Source organism: Eublepharis macularius, chromosome 8 (genome assembly GCF_028583425.1).
Source record: "Eublepharis macularius isolate TG4126 chromosome 8, MPM_Emac_v1.0, whole genome shotgun sequence".
Taxonomy (NCBI): domain Eukaryota; kingdom Metazoa; phylum Chordata; class Lepidosauria; order Squamata; family Eublepharidae; genus Eublepharis; species Eublepharis macularius.
Window position 1 is genome coordinate 83,041,940 of NC_072797.1, and position 24,156 is coordinate 83,066,095.

The 24,156-nt window shown below is 40.7% G+C and overlaps 1 protein-coding gene across 1 annotated transcript in view; it reads left to right on the top strand.

Annotated features, from left to right (window-relative positions):
- SPTLC1 (serine palmitoyltransferase long chain base subunit 1) overlaps positions 1 to 24,156 on the top strand; it is a 36,936-nt gene that overhangs the window by 7,211 nt on the left and 5,569 nt on the right. The window contains exons 4-12 of the mRNA XM_054986630.1: positions 6,613 to 6,706; positions 7,543 to 7,615; positions 11,927 to 12,059; positions 16,532 to 16,661; positions 17,237 to 17,326; positions 18,507 to 18,614; positions 21,408 to 21,503; positions 21,757 to 21,853; positions 22,928 to 22,982. Coding sequence (XP_054842605.1) covers positions 6,613 to 6,706; positions 7,543 to 7,615; positions 11,927 to 12,059; positions 16,532 to 16,661; positions 17,237 to 17,326; positions 18,507 to 18,614; positions 21,408 to 21,503; positions 21,757 to 21,853; positions 22,928 to 22,982 — 876 coding nt within the window. The remainder of the gene's footprint in view (positions 1 to 6,612; positions 6,707 to 7,542; positions 7,616 to 11,926; positions 12,060 to 16,531; positions 16,662 to 17,236; positions 17,327 to 18,506; positions 18,615 to 21,407; positions 21,504 to 21,756; positions 21,854 to 22,927; positions 22,983 to 24,156) is intronic.

The following is a 24,156-nucleotide window of genomic DNA, read 5'->3' on the forward strand; positions in this document are numbered from 1 at the left end:
TAGAATGTTGCACCCGTGCATTGACATTTCCAACACCTTCCACTATAATTCTTATTAGTCCTTAGGGGTAATATACAATCTGTAAGATATTTTATACCAATTCTCCCTTAGCCTGAGGGGAGTTGTCCGGCGTGTTGTGCTGCCGGACCGCTCCCACTGAGGCTGTGAATCTGTGTGTCTGTTTGGTTTAAGACTTCAATCTTTTTTTCTGTGTGTGGCACCTGGTTACCGCCCTGAGGAAGCAATGACCTGTGAAACGGGAATATGAAATATGCAAGCATGAGCCCGTTGGCCCTTTCATAGGAGTTTTTGGTGTTGCCCACATATGGACATTGTTTGTACACATGAACTGATTACCTACCCTTTTCCTTTATGAGTATATACTACATGTTTGTGGTCTGAACCAGCTTACTTTGACTTTACATTGATATTGGTCCTGGCACTTTGTAAATTACTTCCATGTACTGACTGTATTGTGTTTTGCCATTAATTTGTCTGGATATATTCAGCTTTTGGTCTCTAACCTTTGAAATTTTGTATATATGACTCATTGAATTTTTGTATATATGACTTGTATATATGATTCATATCTTTGATTAATTTTCACATATGCAGTCCATCTTGCTTGGCATACAAAGCCCAGGTAACCAATGCTACTATGCCTTCTGATGCTAGCAGTAACCGCTGGGGCCAGCAACATTAGAAGAGATAATGGGCATATATTATGCCTTCTGGTTGTGTGCATCCACAAACTGGGACTGAGAAGAATCACTGAAGTGCTAGCAGAATTAGTGAAGCTTGGCTTGCTCCATCTGTATCTAACCATAACCTTAGTCCATTTCTCCCTCTTCCTCCCAATTTGTTTGCCCTCACACCCACATCTTCATAGGCAGAAATGTTTTCCCCCCATAACTCAGACGAAAAAGGTTGCCTGCTCCAGTTCTAACTCTTCAGAAAACTAAACTTCATTATTTTTGTTGTTGTTTGTTTACAATACTTCAAGTGAATGTAATATAATCATTAGCTAGGACATTCACAGAGCAAAATATGACGTTATCAACAGATAGGACATTAAATGAAAACTGATAAAATAAGTTATGGTAGCTGCAAAAAAATGAAAAACTAGCAGAAAACCGCGTAGATGAAACCTTTCTGAATTTAATTGCAAGTAATTAACATGGCACCTTTAGCAACGTCAGCAGACAGTACCTAATAGCCTAGTCTATAGTCTCTGTCCCATACCAAGGTCTCTCTGAGCTATAACTCTCCTGAATAATTCAGTCTTGCATCGTTTGTGAAAAGTCAGGCGAGTTGGGAGCTTTCCTGGCCTCCTCAGACAGGCCATTCCACAAAGTGGAAGCTACCACAGAGAAATCACGTGTACAGGCAGTTGTCGATTTATCCTAGCTGCAGGGTGATTCTGCAGAAGCTGCTTTGCTGGAACAGAGTGGGAGAAGTGATTTTGCAGATATGAGGGGCCTAGGCCATGAAGGGCTTTGAATATAATAATCATGACCTTGAATTGAGCCTGGTAACTGAGGGTAGCCAGTAGAGTGACTGTAGAATGGAATGATAAGCATACTCCATCTAGCTGAAAGTAAACAAGCTGCAGCATTTTGCACCAGCTTGAGTCTCCAAGTTTACTTTGAGGGAAGACCTATGTAGAGTGAATGACAGAGTGAATGACAGTAGTCTAGTTTCGATGTTACCATGGCATGAATCCAGGTAACGAGATCAGCCATGTTGAGGTAGGGGGCCATTTCCCAGGCTAGTCTAAGCTGAGAGAAGGCTGTTTTTACCCTTCATTTACTTGCTTTTCTAGTAGCAGTGCTGGATCCAATATAACCTCTAGGCTTTTCTCTGAAGCCAGGGTCAACTGGACCCCATTAAAGATGGGAAGCACAATGTCTTTCAAGAGCTCTGTTTATCAATAATAAAATTAAAATATCTATTTTTAAAAAAAGAGCTCTGTTTTTCCAACCAGCATCACTTCTGTCTTTTCTGGGTTCAATTGCAATTTGTTTGCTTTCAGCCAATTGACAACAGCTGTAAAGCAGCAACTCAGTACCACTACTGCATCACCAGGGGATTTGAATAGTGAGACATAGAGCTGGGACTGATCTGCATATTGATGGCATCCAATTCCAATTTTTCTACTAAAAGCTTTATGCAGAGGTTGAATAACATGAGTAAGCCAGTGAATTTCTGGATAGCCTTTCAATTATAAACAGAAGATATTAGTTGATCTTTCATGCTATTAATCATGCCACTTAATTTTTTTTTCAAGCAATTAATAGTTGTTTGTCCAGTGTCCCTTACTAGTGTCTTTTATAGGGAAGTTTGAGACATACTCTATAATATTTGTAGTATGCTGTGAACCTGTGGGTTTTATTGGCTTATTACAGTGTTTCTTAAACTGGGGTCTGTGAGCGTATTCCAGAAGTCTGCAGTTCCTTCGTAAAGATAAAATAGAAAAGAGTCCAGTAGCACCTTTAAGACTAACCAACTTTACTGTGGCATAAGCTTTCGAGAACTGCCCTTCTCTGATGAAGAGAACGGTGGTTCTTGAAAGCTTATGCTACAGTAAAATTGGTTAGTCTTAAAGGTGCTACTGGACTCTTTTCTATTTTGCTACTACAGACTAACACGGCTAACTCCTCTGGATTTGTAAAAATGGAGGGGGAGCCCTTCTTATACCTTTATCTAACGAACATGAAAATTACGCCCTCTTGGTTTCCTGGATTTAAGAGCAGGGTCTCTTCTCCTGAGAGAAGAGATCAGAATTGGCTGTCCCCTTTTTTTGAAGGGCAGGAACTTACATAGCTGCCTCTGCCACTCATGGTCATTTAGCTTGTGGATCGCCTCAGTAGTAGCTAGAACATGCTCTGATTGGTTGTTGGATCAAATAGTTCAGCCTAAGGAGCTCTAATTGTCTGAGTGCCACCAAAAAGGTACAGGTCAAAATGTGGCCATCAAAGCTACTTCTTTTATAAAATTGAACTGGGTTTCATTTTATCTTCCAGTGCAAAGGATTTCACTGTAATGAAAGCTGCTACTCTATATCCATAAACAATAACAGCCTAGTGTGTTTTTCAGTTGAATAACAAAAGATGAGGTTATGTTTGGCATTGCTCTTTTTCTATTTTCTTTTAACACCTGAAATTTTGCAGGTCTCTGATCATCCCACTTCCAGCTAGGAATTATTAATCTATATGGAAGTTTCTTGCTGTCTCTAGTGCAAATCCCTTCCTGTCAAGAGGATGGGGTGAAATGGATTAGAACTTCAGTAAAGAGCTTTTGAGTTGTGGGTCTGTAAAATAAGCTGCATCTTGAGACCTGATGTTGTAGGCAGTATACTGGCAAGCCAAACATTTTATTTAAACTTGCTTTTATAGTGTTGCTTGTACAGTTCTTAATGGATTATTTTGAAGACACTTGAGAATGGAGAGGCCTCCACATGACCTGCGTGTATTGCCGTGTGCACTTTGACAAGGGGGCTTTTGGCATGTGGGTGCCAGCAAGTTGTCTGTGAAGAATTTTAAATCAAAATGGAGTCCCAAGGTTACTAAAATATATGTGTTGCGTGAACATAATTGATACAGTTATATTCACTATGCCATAACATAATGGTTAAGTGGTTCTGTCAGAGTGGCACTCTTTTGATTCAACTCCCACTATTGCCGTGAGCTCTGCAGGTGGCCTTGGGTAAGCTCCTCCTATCAGCTCTAGCTCCCCAGTTGTACTGTGGGGATAATAATAACACTGACTTTATTCACTCCTCTGAGTAGGCAGTAATCTGTCCAGAAGGGCGGTATATAAGCACGCAGTTATTATATTGGGTTTGTTTTAAAAAAAAACTTCCAGTATGATGAAATGTGACTAAATTTTGTTCTTTCAGAATAATAAGCATTTCCTAGTACATGAAAGCTCCATGCTGGATTGAAATGCATTTAACTCATAGAAGCAGAATGTTTAAAATGAATTCAGACTGCTTACTGAACACTATAAACTTACCTGTCATACTATGTTGGATTCAGTGTATAATAATGACTGATATGTTGAGTTAATTTACTTATGCAGACTAACATTGTAATCCCATGCTGACAGTTGTTGTCTCATAGCTGAATATTGTATTTTAAAATACAAGATCACCAGTCTTACTAATCAGTACCTTACAGTCATGGTACCTGAAATTGTTAACCTTCATAATACATTTGTGCCTCATATACACTGGTGGTGAATAATGCGATTCACGTGGTCAAGTTAATAAAGACATGTACTGCTAAGTTGTCTTTACCTCAGAAATTTGTATTGGTCATTAAACTGGTAGACTAGGCTTTAATTAATTGTATAGAAAATGTAATAACAGTACAGTGACCTTTTGAATGATTAAGCATATATGGTATTATCAATTTTATAGCACTTTGATAAAACTGTATAAAATGCTTATAGTACCAAGTCACAACCTCATCATAGCTTATTACTCTAGTTAAAATTATCTCCACACTAATGATTCTTGTTCTGTTATCCTATCTTAATGGCTTGGTTAGCAAGCCAAATTCCCATGCATTTTTTTAATGAATTAAACAATGAAATCTAATGATTTTTAAGCAGTTTAGAATTTCCTGAATGGTACTTTAAAACTTGCATTTATTTCATCTTGCATTTATATATGTATATATTTATATATGTATATAAATACATAAATGTTTTCCAAAGACTCTCAGAGGTAATCCTTGAAATGTACAAAGGCATAACTTCATCAGTTAGGAATGCTGTTGCCTTTGAGTTCCAGCATTTGCTGATAGTACCAGGATTGCTTTGCTGAAACATATAAGCTGCATGTATTAAAAGAAAAATTAGGAAAATTTCTTTACATAGTGGGATAGTATGCTCACATATACAGACACACACCCGTATTTAAATAAACAGGGAACCCATAAGTACTTGTGAGGGGCATGTCGTTTTCTTCTAGTCAATACTTTCTTCATTTCCCAGAAAGTCCCTATTCCCCTTTTCCTGCTTACTTCTCTATTTCCCACCCACATTACGCTTATTTTCCCCCACATCTTCAGTTTTCACTCTCCTCGTTGGGAAAACTCCACATTGTTCTGGTCGATGGACGAGGCCCAGTTATGTAGTAGTGAACCCTCAAGAACCTGTAGGGGGCCCTTCACTTTTTCCTGTATCACCCTCCTCATACTATCTCTTCCTCCTCTTGGCAGCACCCATACCCTCACCTTTCCTAGCTTCCTTCTCCCTTTCCTTCCCACCAATGAACTTACCTTTTATCCTCACTATCTTCAGCTATGGTTATTAATTTAATTTATCCCGCCTTTCTCAATAATGGGGACTCAGAGCAGCTCATATAATTCTCTCCTCCGTTTGGTCCTCACAACAGCTCTGTGAGATGGGTTATGCTGAGTGTGTAATTGGCTAAGGTCAGCTGCCGACGAGCTTCCATGAGTGAATGGGGATTCAAGCGTGGGTCTCCCAGTTCCTAGTCTGAAACTCTAACCACTTCATAACATGGGTTTGTGGGGTGGCTGCTATTGAACAGTCCAAAGGCAAAAAACAGAGTGGGGGCAGTTTCAACTCAGAGAAAAACAGGTAAGCAGAAAGGCTGGAAAAAACCCTTTTGTGTAGAAATATTAAGGTATATATATATCCAAAAGAGCTAAAAACTATATTAAATCCAAAAATAATTATAAGCATTAAAACCATATATTAAAAATCCGTCAGTTTTGAATACATATATCCATACCTTCCCCTAATATAAAAAGAATTTTATAACAACTATGCATATGGGGATGTCACATGTTTCAGGAATCTTTCCTATGCCCAGGTATAGTTTGTTGTGGTATAAAATACATGTATACCGAAGTATACCAAATGCATTTTGGCTGTACAGCCTCCCTCAGTGGTTACATTTTTTTTTGTACTTTACACCCTATATTTGGATATATAGCCTAATATTTTACACAAAAGTTTTCTCTTTCAACCTTTTTGGTTATCTCCTGTTGAATAGTAACTAGCAGCCAGGTGTAAGTTATTCAAGTCATGTGGCAGCAATTTGCCTTGTGGTTGCTGCCAGGCTTGTTCCCTGACAAGTCCTCCCGCAAAGGCCAAAGCCGCCCTGAAAAGTGCCCTGCTGTTTTTCCCTGCCTTTTATTAACAAAAGCCACGGCTTGAAGACTGGCATTACTCTTGTGGCTGCCTAGCAATGGCCACTGAGGACATTTGTTTCTTAAAGCTGCAAGTGTTGCTTCTGTCATTTTGGGTTTTAACCCCTCAGTGTGTGTTTGTTTTTAGATTTCAGATTTTTCTACAAACCTGGGGCTTTTCTCAGGTTTCTAGAAATGTGTTATCTGCTCGTGGCTCTAGTCTTCAGATTTAAGTTTCAACAGATGTTGTTGCATTGAGAATTAGATATATTGATAGCCAGATCATACAGTTTCTTCAACTGGCTAGTGATTTTAAATTCGGGATATTGAGGAATTTGCAGAAATGTTTAAAGTACTCTTCTCCAAAACACAACATCTATTTGAAACACAAAGTTATATTGACTGCTATTAAGCTGAGCGGTGTTTAATGCTTTCATTTTTTTTAAAGGCCTCCAAGTCATAAAATTACTGTGAATGGCAAAGAATGCATAAATTTTGCATCGTTCAATTTCCTTGGGCTTCTGGATAATGAAAGGGTTAAGGTGAGTATCTTGTATAGCTGCTTGAACAGCGCTTGATAGTAAAGAGAAAGTCTCTCAAACTTGGTGACTGCATGAATTGTCTATCCAAATCTAATATCTTTCTTACTAGAGATGCATGTCATCTTTGACAACAATTTTTTTTCATGAACAGGATTGATCTCTTTGAATAGCCTCCCTTAGTGATGTCCTTGTGTGAAGGCTGCAGATGCTTACATCCTATTTATTTTCAGTTGGGGCTTTCAACTATTGTGAATTTATGTGTGTCATCTTATTAAATAAAAGCTTGTTGACAAGAGAAAGTTTTACTTTTCACTGTGTAAAGCAACAGTGCAGTTTATTACATATGTATATGGATGTGGGTGTTCTAAATGGTTTCTGTTAAATCAGAATTTCAGGTAATAGGAGCCTTTTCAAAATATTTGTTTTCTAAGGAAAGGATGGTACAAGGCTAGCAGTTACTACTAATATCATTAGAGCCTATTGCTGAGAAGAGGAAGGACTTGAAGTTAAGGTTCTGTGGCCCTTTATTGAAATGGTTATTTGGTGGGGGGCGGGGGGAGGTGTTATATCCTACTCAGAGCATGAGGTTCTCAGGTGTTATTGTAGCAAGGTCCTTGCCCCTAGAGTTTAGCTTGCTTAGCTTTATTGATTTAAACTGTACTGAATCCCTTCAGATCTCTGCCTGTGATCTTGTGCATAAGGTGGCTGTGTTCTGTTAATCTGAACTAGCTTGAATGTGGGAGTGTCAGTGGTAACAATGCAGAATAGAACAGTATTGATTTCCTTTCTATCACAGAATCGCTCTTTAACTTCCCCCCTCTTACGTTATTTTAAAGAATGCAGCCCAAGCTTCTCTGTCAAAATATGGTGTTGGAACTTGTGGGCCTAGAGGATTTTATGGCACTTTTGGTAAGTTGTGGCATATTTTTCTTGTTGCTATACAGTATTAAAAATACTAATAACTAAATGTTACCTCCTATAAAGGAACTAGGTGGGAGGACATTCTCATATATTCACCCTCTGTCTAAACCAGTTTGCTTTGCAGTGTGAACAAAAGAAAGTGTGTGTGATGTGTGGATTAGGTGTGTAAAAATGCACTCTCAAAGGGCTGTGTATTATAGGCATTTTTTTTGTCTGCCTTTCTCACTGAGACTCAAGGTAGATTACACTGTAAGTCAATATAAACAACCGAGTGGGACATCCAATAATGTAATAAGAATTGTATTGCAGAAATCTGAAACAGAAGAAGTAGAGAGGGTTGATGGGCTGCATAGGTCGCTTCCAAGGAGAAATGCTCCTCGATGTTGTAGTGACTTCCACTAGCCCACAGTTTATAAAAACATAGCTATTTTAAAATTCTGTCACAAAACTTCTCACCAAAAAACCCCCATATAAATAAATCCCCAATGTATAACATGTAACACTTCCTGTGATGAATGGAGTTTTGCAGTCCTTGAAGCCTCAGGGTGGCAGCTTGAGAGCTCTCTGTTTTCCCTGCAGAGAGGCCTTGTTGGACTTCCATGGAGAATTCTAGTCTTGGAAGAGCTTCTTCTGGAAGTTGTAAGGAATTGATGGAGGAGTTAAAGAATATGGCTGTTTCCTCACACTACTGAACCACAGGCAGCGCTTTATATATAACCTCTTCCAGCTGCAGGAGCCGCAGGAACTGCCTTGAGCCTGAGCAACAGGACATAAAGGCAGTTTCTGGAGCTGAGTGGCTGTAGAAAAAGTCTTGTAGAATGAGCACAGAGAAGAGTAAAATACCACAAATTTTGAACAGAAGCTTTTGTAGAAGACACAAGAGGGCAGTCTGATTTCTGGCTGAAGTACTTAAAAAAACTAGTTTTCTGCATTGCTGGGTTTGCGGTGTATGCTGACATACTAGGTCAAAGGGGTTTGAAGCCTCCATCTCCAGCCAGAGATTTTCATAATGCAAATTGTCCTGTGAAATTCCCAACCTGTGTTTAATCACAAAACGTGAGGATGTTTCACATTCCTCTTTCATCTCTGTAGAGCACAGTAAAGACAGCAATACAATGAAGATGGTTTCTCTTCCTTATGGTCTGACTGCCTGGAAGTTATACTGGATTCCATAGTGCTTGATTAAAGGGTTGAAATTTGAGACTGTTCAGGATTCTCATGGCAAACTGTTCATCATATCAATTGCTTGGCATTGTAGTTGGTGACATTTTCTGTCCCTGTCTCTTTTTCTAACCATCTTGGTGGCAGTAAAATACTTTATTAGTACGGGTTGCTTTAACTAGCTTTACAGTGATCAGGTTTTTACTGTACAAGTTAATGATTTCCTAGTACTATTGTGAAGGGGCAGCTGTTGCTTTAAATGTACATGCTCAGCATTTGGTATGCTCTCTGATAGGTAGTAACAAAGTGCTTAGAAATAGCTCAATGTCCCACACATCTTCTCTATCATTAGAGTTTAATATCCAGTTTCTTTGGAGATGTTAGTCATCAGAATTTAGCCTGAAAATGAAGAGTTGGCAAATAATGTATAGAGGAAAAAGGTTTAGTGGAGCTTCAATCTGAAGATACATGCAGCAATCCTTATTGTTGCCTGTGGGAGAAGAAAGGAGTGAATAGACAATGTTTTCTAGCCTCTACTCCAGTGGGGCCTATTTTCCATTATGCTTGGATTGAACTCCAGCAGCAAGCCCCTTTCCCTAGAAAACATCAGTGCTGATTTTTAATGTCATTTGTATTCTTTCTTTTTATTCATGTGAACCTCTTTTGGAGCCAGTTTTGGATTAAGAAGTGGAATAAATGATAAAAATAATTGAGAGGAGATGACCTGCTGATTGTTTCAGGTCATGGGTTGGTGTCACTTTTTCCATTCTATAAATGTGTGGCTATATATCTAAATAAGGTGATTTGTATTCATATTGTTATGTCTGAAAAATAATTTACATGCCAAGAAAAATATGGATTTAATATGTATAGAATATATGTGGGGGGAAATCCCACAGTTCTGTTTTCGTTCCCTCATAAAGGGAGGACTAGGTAGGTATATGGGAAGTGTTCCTGAACTTCCTCTTTCCTGCATTGAGCTCAGGTGTGCAGGTATGTTAGCAGAAGGAGTGATGAAACACTGTTCTTGTGAGCCTGGTTGGACATTTTGGTGTATGGGTGGTATTCCAAGACTTAACTGGATTGAGCCTGGAGACGTGAATGTCCTGGGGAAAATGGAGTTTCCCCATAGTTTTCTGAGGATTTCTTTTTTTATGTTTCCAATGGAAAAATTAGGAAATTTGGGGAGGCAGAGGAAGTATTTATTTTGCAAAGGAAGTATTTTCTCTTATGGAATGAGTGAAATGCTTTTTTAAGACAAGGTTTTACTCAAAATGTGTAGGAAGAAAACTTTTATGTAAGGCAATCTGCAATGTTTGATAATGACAAGAGGGGACCCATAAGAAACTCCCAGGGAAATTCCCTCTCTGGTCCCTGCTTTGTTCTTTGGTTTTTGATATCTGCCCAGAGCCACCCATCTTTCCCCTTTCCTCTCACTGCCGCCACCTCCCATCTTTTTCTTTCCATGTCCTACTTCTCTCCCCTTACCCTCAACTCTGGTCCCCACCTCCCACTTGCCCTTCCACTGCCCCTCTTTCCTCCATCAGATCTCTCTACCAGTTTGTTTTCCTCCTCCTTGTTGCTCTACCTGTCTGCCCATCCTCCCCTGCCATTTGGCGAGCTGACCCACTACCCAGCTTGGCTGAAGTGCTTGCCTGCATGTAGTGACAGCTCCTCTCCCATCCATCTCAAGTAATGGGGGGAGGTGACTTCTGCCTGCCTGCCTGGATCGATCATGATCATGATCACTCTCCTCCTCTTGTGTCATTCTGCAGTCCCATCTACCTGTCACTTACCATTCTGCATGCTTGCCCCTTTTATGCCGTACCTGTAGCGATGCTGCCTATGCAAGCAGGTAGTGGCTTCAACCCAGGTGTACTGTGTGCACGCTCAGGCAATGCTCCTCTGTTTTGAGGAATTTAATCCCCCCTCCATTTTTCCCTTGCTTCCAGATATTTCTGCAAACAACGCAAGGGAGAGGGGTTGCCCAAGTTTGCTGAAAAGTCTCCCTAGTCTGTTCGTGGCCCTGACCCACAGATTTAAGTATTGTGCTGTTGACTATTAGATATATTGGTATTTCCAACTTTACTATATGTTTTCAAGGATATATTTATTCTTTAAATGTGAATATTTTGGCACCTAATTCTATAGTGTGTTTGATGATACATTCTTAAAGAAATCAATATTTTCATTGCTGTAAAGTTTAACTCCGTATCCAGATATGCTGGTAGTGCTGTTGTGATTGTGAGACTCTTTTTAACTACACAAATGCATCTTTAATTACAATATTTGTTTCTAAGTTCAGTTTTATTTTTTCCTATCAGATAGCAGAAATGAAGATGCATGTGTTAAGGTTGCATTAGGATCATTCCACTTCCCGTTATGATTAAAATACTATATTCTAGAATGACAGATAATACTAACATGAGTGCATCCATGATGTAATACTACATAAATAATGCCAGAATATGATTCATGTCTCCGCTGAACATTCTAAATGAGAAACAAATTCAGCAGCATAAAAAGTTGGGAGTAGGAACATTGCAGATGGGGGGGTAAATATGGAAAAAATTTGAACCGTGGAAAAGCAGCAGATAGGAATGAGCATCTGGAGAAGAGATTTAACTCCACTGATTGCTTTGTTGGTTCATCTAGCATTTAGGTTGCCCAGGGAATTTCAGTTGGAATTCTCTGTGTTAATGCAGAATCAAAAAAAATCTACCAAAGCTTCTAAACAAGCCTCTGAAACTTTTCAGTATTTATTTCTTTAATCTTTTCTGAAGACTAAATTAGTTTCTCTATAACAAATGCATTTCAAACCACCTCTCTTTTGTGAGTATTTCTAGCAGGTATTTTGGAATAGTCCAATAGTTTTTAATGTACAAGAGCCCTTTTAAGGTGATGTAGTGAAAAGGTAAGGTGAGCGGCATTCCACTTAATAGAGTGCTAGGCTGTTGGCCAGTATTTTCTCTTAGTTTTTGCTAGAAAACTGTAGTGCAGTAACACTTCCATGAAATACTAAAAATACTGGGGGGGAATCTGGATTTTCATGGTGTTAATGATCTTAAATACTTGTGATTCTTTCTTAAATAACAGAATTGTTATATTATAAACGCATGGACTACTTTTCTCAAACAGATGTGCATCTTGAATTGGAGGAGCGGCTTGCCAAGTTTATGAGGACTGAAGAAGCTATCATATATTCATATGGATTTGCTACCATTGCCAGTGCTATTCCTGCCTATTCGAAACGAGGGGACATTGTGTTTGTGTATGTATTTTTCATATTCACCCTAATGGATGTCTGGTTTTTTTAAAAGGTTTATTACATATATAAGATATTAGTTCTTGACGTCCCATCCCAAACGCTCAGTGCTAAAAAGGAGTAGGGCTAATTATATAGTACTCTTTGTCTATGCAATAATCCTTCCTGTGTAGCTGTGGAACAGACAATCCAGCCTGTGGAAGCTACAATTCTTATGACTGCAGTGGCAAAAAAAGCAACTACCATCTGTGACCATTCCTGCTGTCTGTTATTGCTAAGCTAACATACTGTGTGCTGCTCATGAAAGTGCATAACCAGGGATGGTAGACCCTTGTGTAGACAGACTGTTGTGGGAATTCCTTCCAGTCACCCTTCTCTCCAAAAAAGCAATCAAATCCAATTAACTGCAATATAAAAATACCAAAAAATCAGTTTCTCTTCTGATTGAATGTCTACTTGAGGACAGCTCAGATAGAAAGGAATCACAGCACATTCTGTAGCTGTACAGGCTTGAGGTTTGGTGAGCCTTTAGGACAAGGTTCCCAAAGTGGGCTTACCAGTGCAATCCTGAGGCTGCGTGCCCACATTCCTGTGGCACCGCTTGCCTGCTCCCTAAGGACTTTCATGGGAGAGCCAAGCTCAGCAAAGTGTAGCAAGGATGCAGCGGAGAGCGCACACCCCACTGTCCCCCTGACAACTCTGCCCGCATCCCCCAGTGGCTGCACCACCACCATGACAGGCACCTGAGTGGCAAGCAAAGGCACAGCCAATGCGTGGGCCATGATCCTTGCTGCCTGTTGACACCACCTTCTCCCTGGCCAGAAAGCAGACAGCTGGGTATCAAATGCCCCTGCAGTCACGGCACCCACATGGAGGCACGTGGGCAGGGGGAGCTGCACAGGCTGAGCATCAGGCAAGGTGCGTGGTCCCCCCTGGAGGTGCAGTTTGCAGTGAGGGGTGTGTGTGGCAACTGCCCTGCTACAGGGGAGGGACCCACTGGGGTGTCTGAGTTGCTCCCCCCACCCCGTGCAGCTGGGGGCCATCTCCCAGTCCATGTTGCTGGACAGGGCTGGCCTCCCATGTCCAGCCACACTCACGTGGGTGCAAGAGGATGGCCAGCTCCCCACCCTTCTTGCTGCTGCAATGGATTTCTCTATGCAGATGAGGGGGCATTCATGTCCTGCCAGGGAGGTTCTCGGGTAAACATGCTCTGGCTGCTGTTACAGCCACCCCAGGACCCCCTACAGCTGCCAGCTGGCATCCCTGCACTGGAGTGGAAGGGCTGCTTGTCGCAACCGAAAGGACCCTCTGGAGATAGGCAAGGAGGTCATGAGTGGGTAGCTCATCCAGCTCAGGTGGCCTTCAGGTTAACAGTCTCTCCAGTTGAAACTGTTAACCCTAAGAGTGCTGCTAGAGAGTTGGTGCTTGCTTGCACCACGCATGCTCCCTCCTCCCCAGACCAGTATGCCATGTGAAAACACCTATCCAGGGGGGCCACATCTCTCCCACCACCTGTTTCTTTCCTTGGGTACTGGCTGGGTTAATGGTCCAGGTTGGAGTGGGGGAATGATGGGCAGCAACTGTCCAGACCCCCGCTTTCACTAGTGAAGAGAAGAACCTGGCATGGGCTGCTAGGAGCCTTCCCCTTCAAAATAGCTGTGTCAAGCATGGCTCCCTGGGCAACTGCCTCTGTGGCAGGCATATGCTGTGCTGGCTCATGGGCAGAAGCCATGCCCCCGGTGAGCCTCAAGCACAAAGACCAGTGCGGGGGGGGGGGGGGGAGCGCATGAGTTGAAGAAAGAGGAGGCCTGTGTGAGCAAGCGAGCTGAGTGTAAGGAGATTGTCAGCCCAAAGTTAGGTCTTTGGTAAAGGTGGACTTAGGTTCAGAATTGTAAATGTTGTCAGGTTGTGGCCTTGCTCAGCTTTGTGGTTGCCGGGCTGATTAATAACACTTGTGGAGCAGTCTCTGAGTTTCCCAGTGATTCAACCTTGGGAGACTGTTCTCAGAGAGGCTCTGTGTTCACTACCTAGATTTTCACATAGCTGAAACGCTAATTAACAGCTCAGCCCTGATTGGAACTTAGGTTGCCAGGTTGGAGTGAATCCTGAAAAAGATGGCTTTTCAGCTCCCCCAGTTCCCCAGTTAGCTTCCTTCAACCAAGCTCTGACCATGATGCAAGTATGCCAGAGGGCTAGCATTCTAATGGACGGGTGAGATAAGCAACAATGGATGCCATACAGAGATGCCTAGGTAGCTAGCTCTCAAGCTTTAGATAGCAGATTTTATTATGTAGAAACAGTACGGTTTTCTTACTTTAATGTATGTTGCCTGTGTAAGAGTGCTTTATGCTTTTTGCAAACACTCCTTAAGCTAATAAACTTTTATTTAAGATGAGTCTGGAATTTATGACGGGCGTGGGTACACTCCAGAACGAACCCAGAGATTGGAAAGCCCAGTCCTTTGGGGAAAAAAGGAAGAGCTTTCATTCTCACAATCAAAAGGGAACACGTCTCACCTGCCTGATTGCTGAAGTGGCTGTAATCAGCATTCAGAATTAGTTGGAAAGGAGGTGACCTTCCTGACACCAGGACAGCCAGCTCCTTCTTACCTGTCGGTGTGCCCTCACCCCTCCCTGACCCAGGCCTCAGGAGACAGGTAACCTGCAAGGGAGCTTGGGTGATAGTTGTCAGTGAGACATTCTGAATGTGGCTCTTCTCCCACATGTGAGTGCGAGGCACAGCCCTGTTTCACTAAGTTTCCGCTGTGCCCTCATGGCTTGCCACAATGAGCACCCTCTCCCGCTTTACACTCTTAAGTGCCCACTGCAGGGGGGTCTTGGGCAGAGCCTTCGGCTGCCTTCCCACTTACCTTGGTATCATGTGCATCCTGGCTGGTGCGCAGGAAGCTGATTGGGTGTGGGGGAGAGCACTTGGCCACCATGAGGGTGCAAGAAGATTGGTCCCCACAGTAGTTAGCATCCTGTGCTCCGCTGGGCCGCTTGGGCGGGACCAGACCACAGGAGGGCATTGACTTTTCCTGCACAGTGGGTGCATAACTTTCTGTCGCTGCTCAGAACATTCCCGTGCCCGGAACTGTTTAGGGAGCCAGCTTACTCACATCCCACACCCCAACCCACCGGCACAGGGACTTATGTCCATGCCCAGCTGCCATGGCTGAACAGGGCTGCAGCAATGTCATGGGGAGGGGGTTACACCAGTGTAAATCCAAGATACACCGGCGTAATTCCTAGTTGGCTTCCAGGGCGCCTTCGGCTTCCCTCCTCAGGATTGCACTGTAAGTCAGTTAATGGACCGTATACATATGCAGGTGGCCAGTGTTTGCCTCTCCTGTGCAAGCTTCTGGATCACCTCTAGATCCAGAATTGCATGGAAGACAAGGTGCGCTGCACAGTGAGGCCGCAGCAGTTTCTGTAACCAGCAACATAACTTATTTTCTTTCTACTTAAACTAATCCCGGGAGGTTTGTCAGCTGCTGCTTGTTATTTTGTGTGTACAATCCAGTTACATTTTTCACTATGATCTTGTAACTGGGAGAAATCATGTACAGGGAACATGATATAGTAACTGTTCAATATAGTAACTGCTGTAAAAGTACCTTCATAAATCTTCTCATAGAAAGAAGTGGAATGGAATTCCCAAAGGTTCACATGTGAATTGTCGATACTGATTTACATTAAACATCACTTGAGAGCATTTATTTAATCTTGTCAGTTTCAAAGCTGTGTCTTGATACGATTTTTAAGTACTTGTTACGGTACAGTTTTTAATCACTTGTGAAATGTTTTAAAGCAATGATTAGGTTTTAACAATCAATTGTGGGTTCAAAATAAACTCTTTAAAAATTGCTAGCAGCTGTTACAATAGTTTCTCAGTATTCCCATAGGTTAGTTTGGAAAGTTGTGTCATTGGCCAGCAGGATTTATTTAATGTTTTTAAAAAGCCTTCTTGGTTTATTTTATGCTGTGTTTTGTGCTAGTTGATGCAATCCTTTTTGTGGTTTCTTATTTTAATCCACAAAATCTGTGAACTGAGTGATCACCTAGTGTAGCTAGTAATAATCCCATTGGTTGGATCCAGACTAAACTGGCAGTTTCTCTCTTCCTGCTGCAGACTCCTGTGTCTCTTTGCGGAGATCAGTGTAAGGCAGGAAAGTTTTGTTCCTCTGATTGGAAATTTAGTCTGGATCCAGACTTATGAACATAACTGTTCAGCAAATTATTTTGGTCATCATGGGAATTGCTGCTGACCATATTCTTCATTGCCTAGTACTACAACCCTGGTTTTACCCACATGAGTGTATAACTGCGAACAGTGGACTGCTTGGATAGCCAGATAACATGTTTTGTGTGAACCAGCATTACATAGCTGTATTGAGGCAGGAGATCAGTCTTGAAAAAGCCATTTGAGCTCTCTTTTGCTAAACCTGGTTGAACTGAGAGGATTCTGTATATTTACAGTGATGAAGCAGCTTGCTTTGCTATTCAGAAAGGATTACAGGCATCCAGAAGTAACATTAAGTTTTTTAAGCATAATGATATGGCTGACCTTGAGCGTCTACTGAAAGAGCAAGAGATTGAAGATCAAAAGGTATGATTCCTTTGAAGAAACCAAATGCACTTTTAAACTAGGCAAAGTATTTCAACGGTTGCATTGCTCATTATTTCTCTTTTAAGCCCTTCTGAATGTTATATAACATTTGAAATGGATTTGGCTGCTATGTTTCATTACTGTGATGGAGCTGGCAGAGAAAATAGAGTGGGGATGTCACTTAAATAGAAGAAAAATCTGCCAGTCAAACTACACAGTTTTGCTGTTCCTCCTTATTCTACATGCAAGTTTTGTTTGTACTGCATCTCAGAATCTATACTAGAGCAGTTAAAGCATTATAATGGGAGCCTGCATAGCTCTCTGTACATCAACACTTTTATAAAAAGTCAATGCTAAAACATAATTTCAAGAACTTAAAAGGCTTACTGGCCTAAAGAGTTCTTGAGCCTCAAATCATCTTCCCACCGAAAACTTGCTTGATGTAGTTGACTTTTAATAGTGCTGAGACTGGTTCTTAATGTGCAGGCAACTTTTGATAGCATTTTTAAGTGATCAGCTAAATAACAAACAGCTGTAAAATGCATTTACTTCTTGCACTCTTTGTTTCTCTCTAGAATCCTCGAAAGGCACGTGTAACCCGACGGTTTATTGTGGTCGAGGGTTTGTATGTTAACACTGGAGATGTTTGCCATCTTCCAGAATTGGTAAGTAGGTAACTGCTTTTGTTTTGTTTGTTTTTTAGCATCTATCTGTAATCCAGTACTATGCACTCTGAAATAAGAATTTAAAAAAACCTTTGCTTACTGATTATGAAAGGTTTGGTTTGGTACTCTTTCGGTGTCTCTTACCAGCTGTAAATAGTAGGACATATAGTGTGTGGAACAGGAGGATGGAGTACAGTGGTGCCAAGGCAGAATGCATAATTCTGGCATGTGGAAATAGTCTTCTATCCAGGTGTTGCTATGCTCCAGTCTTGTGTCCTTGCTGACCTTCCAGAAGGAAGTAGACATTTGAAATTCAGATTTGCCAAATCAGCATTTGTTCTTGCTTATTGCTTAATCGATGGATGTACAAACTTGCGTGTGCTCTGCAGTTCTGCATAAGTCACAGAATTCAGCATACTGTGAATCTCCACTTTCATGCTCTTTTCAAGTACATCTGTAGTAGTTTTGGCTGTGACAGTAAGATTTAAAGTGTGTGATAATGTCTATTCATCTTTTAGAGCTGAGGAGCCACGAGGCTTTCCACTTGGTTCAGGGGATGGGGCTTCAGTGTCCTGCATAACCCTGTTTCCCTTTCCCAAACTTGAACAGAAGCAAACTGAATTATACAAACTGAGAAAATACTTTCAAACCTGTTTAATTTATATGAGAACCACTCATTGGGGTATCATCAGTCATATTATCACTTTTATTTTTTTGCTAGGGAGGCAGGGGAGGAGAAGATGCTTGTACCAATGATACCATCTACTTTTGGTTACAGAATGTTAAACTTGAGTGGGTAGGAATTACAGACCAGTGATCTAGCTAGGTAACTGCTACACGTTCCCAAGATTTAAGGGCCGTTTTCTGCCGGTTCTCCTCTCCCATTTCAGATCCTCCATTTTTCTCCCTCTGCTGTTCCTAAGGGTCTTCTGATCCTCAGGAATAAAATTGCTGGTGGCTCAGTGGGGTGAGGCACAAGGGGGGGATCAAGAGAAATTGCCTCTCCCTTTTAAGAAAACTTAAGTGCTCCTTAAGTCCTCCAAATTGCAGAGTTGGATACAGACTGTCATGTCTGACAACAGGAATAATTAAACTTCTTGTGCCTGAAGTTTGTTCCTAGTTGCAAGCCATAAGTAACCTTGTGTTGTCTGTGTCACTTGAAAATTGAATATATTTGTAGGTAAAATTAAAATACAAATACAAAGTGAGGATATTTTTGGAAGAAAGTCTTTCCTTTGGAGTATTGGGAGAACATGGACGAGGCGTCACAGAACATTTTGGAATAAAAGTAAGTGCCTGGCTCTTGTAGAGAAAAATGTATTTGGTGCTAGGAAGAAAAAGCACTGGCTTTGCAGCCATTGAGGAGTGCCATCTCACGTCGTTTGTATATAATCTTGTTTATCAATCCTTAATTATTACTTTTCATGGTGATTTAATGTAGGTTGGTTTGTTAGTTTCATTTTTATTAATATAAACTGTAAAGCATCATACTGTCACAGTTTTTTCTTAAATGCTGTGTTGCAGTTAGCAATGAGTAAGCTCCTCTGGTTCACCTTGACTTGTATTCACATTTTTCTCTTTTTCCTTGTGAGTGGTTGTAATGATTTTAAGTAAGTGTGTGCATGTGTCTTTAAATGCTTGGTGTGATACAGGTGAAGAGTGGGGGTGAAAGAGAGGGATATGATTGGTTGATGACTGAGAGTGTGGGTGGAGTGAAGGCAGTTTTAGATTGAGAGTGGAGAGAAAACATTTAGTCAGGGAAAGAGAGGCTAGTTGTGTGCAGCCTGAGCATGTTTAAGTATTATTGAGAGAAATATAACCTGTGTGGAAACCTGAATTGAGTATGTTTGTGAAAGAACATTCAGTCAGGGAAAGAGAGGCTAGCTCCTCTCTTTGTGTGCTGCCTGAGCAGGTTTAAGCATTTCTGTGGAAAATAGTCAAGAGAAAGCGGGCAAGCTATGTGCAGCCTGAGTAAATTTAAGCAGTTCTGAGAGAAATATTGAGTGAGGAAAATAAAGGCTAGCTGTGTGCTGCCATAGCATGTTTAAGTATTACTGAGAGAAATATAACCTATGTGGAAACCTGATCTGAGTATGTTTGTGAAAGAACATTCAGTCAGGGAAAAATAGGCAAACTGTGTGTGAAGCCTTAGAATAAATCTGTGTGAATGAGTTTAAGTGAACTTTAAGAATTGAGAACTGCTCTTATGAAACCAATATGCTTCTTGAAAAAATAAAAGTTTACTTTTTTTTTGTTATATCCCAGAGCATCTGTCATTGCTATATCCCATTCCTATCCTCAGGGCCACATAGAACCATGAAGGAGCCTGACACCTGGGCACATTACTAAAGGGAAAATTTAAATAAAATATCTTGGAAAATGTAAATAAAATACCTTGGTGGCAGCAATCAACCCAGAGGGTGTAAAGGAAAGATTAAATTCAAAATCTACCTAAGAGAAAGAAGAGGTCGTAACAGTGGTTGAGGGAGGGAAGCTTCAGATCTTTTCAAGCACCCATAAATGAAGATTATGAAAAGTAGTGCTTGCTTCGGCAGCACATATACTAAAATTGGAATGAAGATTATGAAAAGTAGAAATTGCAACATCCCTACCCTACTGCAACTCTACCTGAGATGGTAGAGGCTCCAATAAGAACTTTTCCCTTGGATGAGGTGCCTGTGTTTTTTAGGACTCCTTGTTCCTAGGGTCCTACCATAGCAGCGCTGTAGGCACTCCAGTGGGAGCAGAGGGTGGAGACAACTTGCCATCATCACTGCCAGGTAACTTCAGGAGGAATGCTAGTAGCAAGGAAAGCACAGAGGCCTTGTTGTTGAGATGAGCCCCATTCAGCTCAGGCCTAAATGCAAAAGAGGCTGGGTTTAAACTTGTACTGGCATGAGACATTTCAAATGTGAGGAAGAGTCTGTTCTGAACTTCTCCATACAGATTTCTCCCCATTGCTACTTTCAACTTGCCCATTTGGATTTATGTTGGTCATCTGTGTCTTTTCTGAATTCTATCCATTCACATTAATCTAAAACAGATTCTTGATGGAGACACAACAAGCATATTTATTTGGAAATACATATGTAGTTTTTCATGAAATAATTAAAGTAGTTTAGCATACCAATGTGAAAAATGCATTATACCGTGCCATTCTTCCTCTCTGCTATCTCCAAGAAACATATATGTGGGTATAGCTGCAAGCTGTGCATTTTTACCTAACTTGCCATATTGTTTTTTGGCATTTTACAAAATACTGGACTGAGTTCAAAAGGCTGTATGCATGGGCTGTCTTTAGTATCCCCCTTCTTCCACAAACCACTCCTCGAAGACTGAGGGGACCCTCTGGAATAGCACTCCATGGTAGCTCTGCCACAGGAAGTAAAATAAACAAAAGGGGTTGCATGGGCTTGTTTGGTCACTATTTTTTTTAATTGTTGTTGCATTCCAGTTCTTCTGTAAGGTTCATTGTAACACCTGTAACAGCACTTTGGTCAAATCCATTAACTAAATATTCTAGAACTTAGCTGAATCTTGAAGCCAAACCCATTTCATTCTTATATGGAAATAGCCAGGTTAGGAACAAATTGTTTAAAAGGGAGTGGGGTGACTTGACTGACAATGTTGCTGTCATCTGAAATTTATATTTTTTAGTTTATATATTGGTGATTTTCCTGATCAATTTAAAAACATTTTTCATTCAGGGTCATGCTTAGGAGGCTGTAAAACATGAAAATATGTACCTGAAAAGTTGCTTTATTACAAAGTTCTATCATCATAATAGTAATTTTTTTGGGTCCATACTTTATTGTGTTCAAGTGGGTTTGAGCAGACTTTCTTTACAATTGAAATTGCAGTTAATCAGTGTCTATCATGGACTTGGAATGTCAGGAATATGAGGGCTTGAAGGAATCAAATGTCAAATTAGATGCCTAAATGTTTATCTGGATAAACTTAACCGTACAGTCCTATGCAGAGTTAGTCCAATCTAAGCCCATTGAAGTCAGATTTACATAAGGTTGCACTATAAGGCTCTTTGATTTTTTAACCTGTGATATCTTTTTGTATTCTACAATAGATGGATGATATTGATCTTATAAGTGCAAACATGGAAAATTCACTGGCCTCTATTGGAGGATTTTGCTGTGGAAGATCTTTTGTTATTGACCACCAGGTATGTTCTTGATCTTGAAGTGCAAAAAAAATCCTTTGAGGACTCTATGCTGTTTTCTCAATGGAATGGAAAATGCTGTTGCAGATCATAGACTGAGCTCTTATCTAGCTATTGCACGTACTAGTAAGTTAGGATTGGATCTTAGGATAGATATCCCCAACAACTAAATATATTCAGCTTGTCTTGTCAAAGGATTATATGTATCATTTAGGGATAGCTTTAACTTTGCTGACTCGGTGCTCTTCCCCCCCAGAGATTGTCCGGTCAAGGTTACTGCTTCTCAGCCTCTCTGCCTCCCCTCCTAGCTGCTGCTGCTATTGAGGCCCTGAATATCATGGAAGAAAATCCAGGTATCTTTTTCTGAAAAATAATACACATAGCATGAAGTGCAAATACTGCATCGAAAAGTAACTGAGATTTATCATTTAACTTGTGTATAAATGATCTGGAGATAAAGTTTGTTAGTGATAACAGCAGATAATAGTAAAACATTGAGGGAGGGATTGCTTCAAACTAGTTACAAAGTGATGCTCACAGACAAAACTCTTTCACATCTGTCTCTGGATAACCACATTTAGAATATTATGCCCAGTTCCAGTTGTCACATCCCAAGAAAGGTATTATAGGTAGGGAACAGAGACAGAAAAAGAGCAAATGAAACAATTTAGAGGCTGGAATTCCTTTCCTGTCAGTTTTCAAGACCATTTCCTCCATGTCCCTTGTAAATTGCTCAGTATGCCACCTTAACTGGGGAAGCAGAAAGGTAGTCTCTACAGTAACAGAGTGGTTTTCTAGAGACCTAGACTATAACCTCTTTCTGTAGAGCTAGGAAGAATGTGGTCTTCTCAAAGGTTAGAATATTGCTGCATAGCTGACAGTTTTGTGTCAGTTCCAGTAACCATTCTTTGCTGTTCTCAGATCTCCCAAGCTGTGTACACACCTCTGCCTTTTAAACATGTGGAGAGGGAGAGTGGGCAAGAGCCCCACACAGAAGGATCTGTGTGTACCCACCCACTCCATGATTGGCAGCATTCAGTAAATAGTGACCCCGATCACAGGGAGGGACCGTATGCACAGACATTTGCAGCATGAAGACACTCCGCCAATTATTCTGGGAGGTGGGGGGGGAGGCAAGGCCAGCATGCTGGTGCCTGCTGTCCCTCAGAGTGTATTCAGTCAACATCTGGAGAAACTGAGTTTAGAAGGCTACAATGTTTGCAGGAGAGGGAAGTTCTGTTTCTTGGTTATCATACTAAAAGGGTCAGGGTCCCATTGTGACATGTCATCTGTTCCCCATCATATTGGACAGCATATGCAGCCCACATTTGTGCATCTAAAAAGCCAAATATTTTTGTTTTCTCTGCAGCTTTCCCAGTTTATTGCTAAACTGTTTCTCTCTGTATCTCCCCCCACCCCCTCCCTAGGTATTTTCCATGTTTTACAACAAAAATGCAAGAAAATGCATACAGCTTTAAAGGGGTGAGTGAATATATTCTTGGTATTTTACAACAAAGATTGGAGAAGCTTTTGTTGTCAGAAAATACATCTTCCACTCTTGACCAAAATTGCCACCATACCTTAAGCAGACACCAGTTTTTTCCTCAGGTGCTATTTTTTCTAAAACAGTACAGCTATACAGACTGCTATGGGCAGTCTGTCCCTAATTCATCTTAAATCAATATAATTTCCAGGACATCTCAGTGGAAAACATAAGAATTTAGTATGCATTCTTCCATCTACATGCTCAAGTGTCTATATATGAAAGATAATGTCTGTTCATTTCAGTAGATTTTTACGCCAGATAGTCCGACGTATTGCGTCCGACATCTTGATTCAGATTTGTGACAGATTTACTCTTGGATTATGGGGTACCTTCTTTCAAGGAGCCTCAGAGAAGAGTATTGGCAGCAGTATACACACCACTCTGTCAGGCACATCTTTTTGATCCATCCATCCTTGACTTTTCCTATATTTTTACTAGGTTTTTTCTATCATACATGTTACACAACTACACCAGTCGCTCATTTGAGAATATTATTTAGTATCTAGACAAGACAGTCTGTCTTTTCTTGCACAAGCATTAACTGACATTTTGTCTAGTAGATCTCTGGGTAGTCCTTTGCTTATTGTTTTTTCTTAGCTGGATGTGTACTTGAGTCAGATGAGAGTTTATTTTAAATAACTGACAGAAGGAGTTTGGATATCAACTTGGGATTTGTTTTGCAGTCCTCACATATTCAGTTTACTACAAAGCACTATTGTTTGAGCCATACCCACAAGTTTTGAATTGGCTCAAGTTCAAAGGTGGCTTCTTACTTTAAAGTACTCTTAATTTCTATCCACCTTTTGCACCACTCAATTGTCTTCACTTCTGAAGCATGCTAATGACCTATTTTGACTTAGAGGCCTGTCAAAATTTGATGTGGACCATTTGATGTGCTTTCTAGAAGTGTGTGTCAAGACATGTTCTCTTACCTTGCATTCTTATAGGGAACAGCTTTTAGAAAAACACTTTTCCCTGTTAGTGACAAACTCTTGCACACTATTCTGTCTACTGTAAATTTAGAATTAATTGTCCATCGCATAAAGTGGCCATTTTGGAGCATGCTTAATTTAATGGCTGTTATATGTCACAGAAGCTCCTTTTAAGATT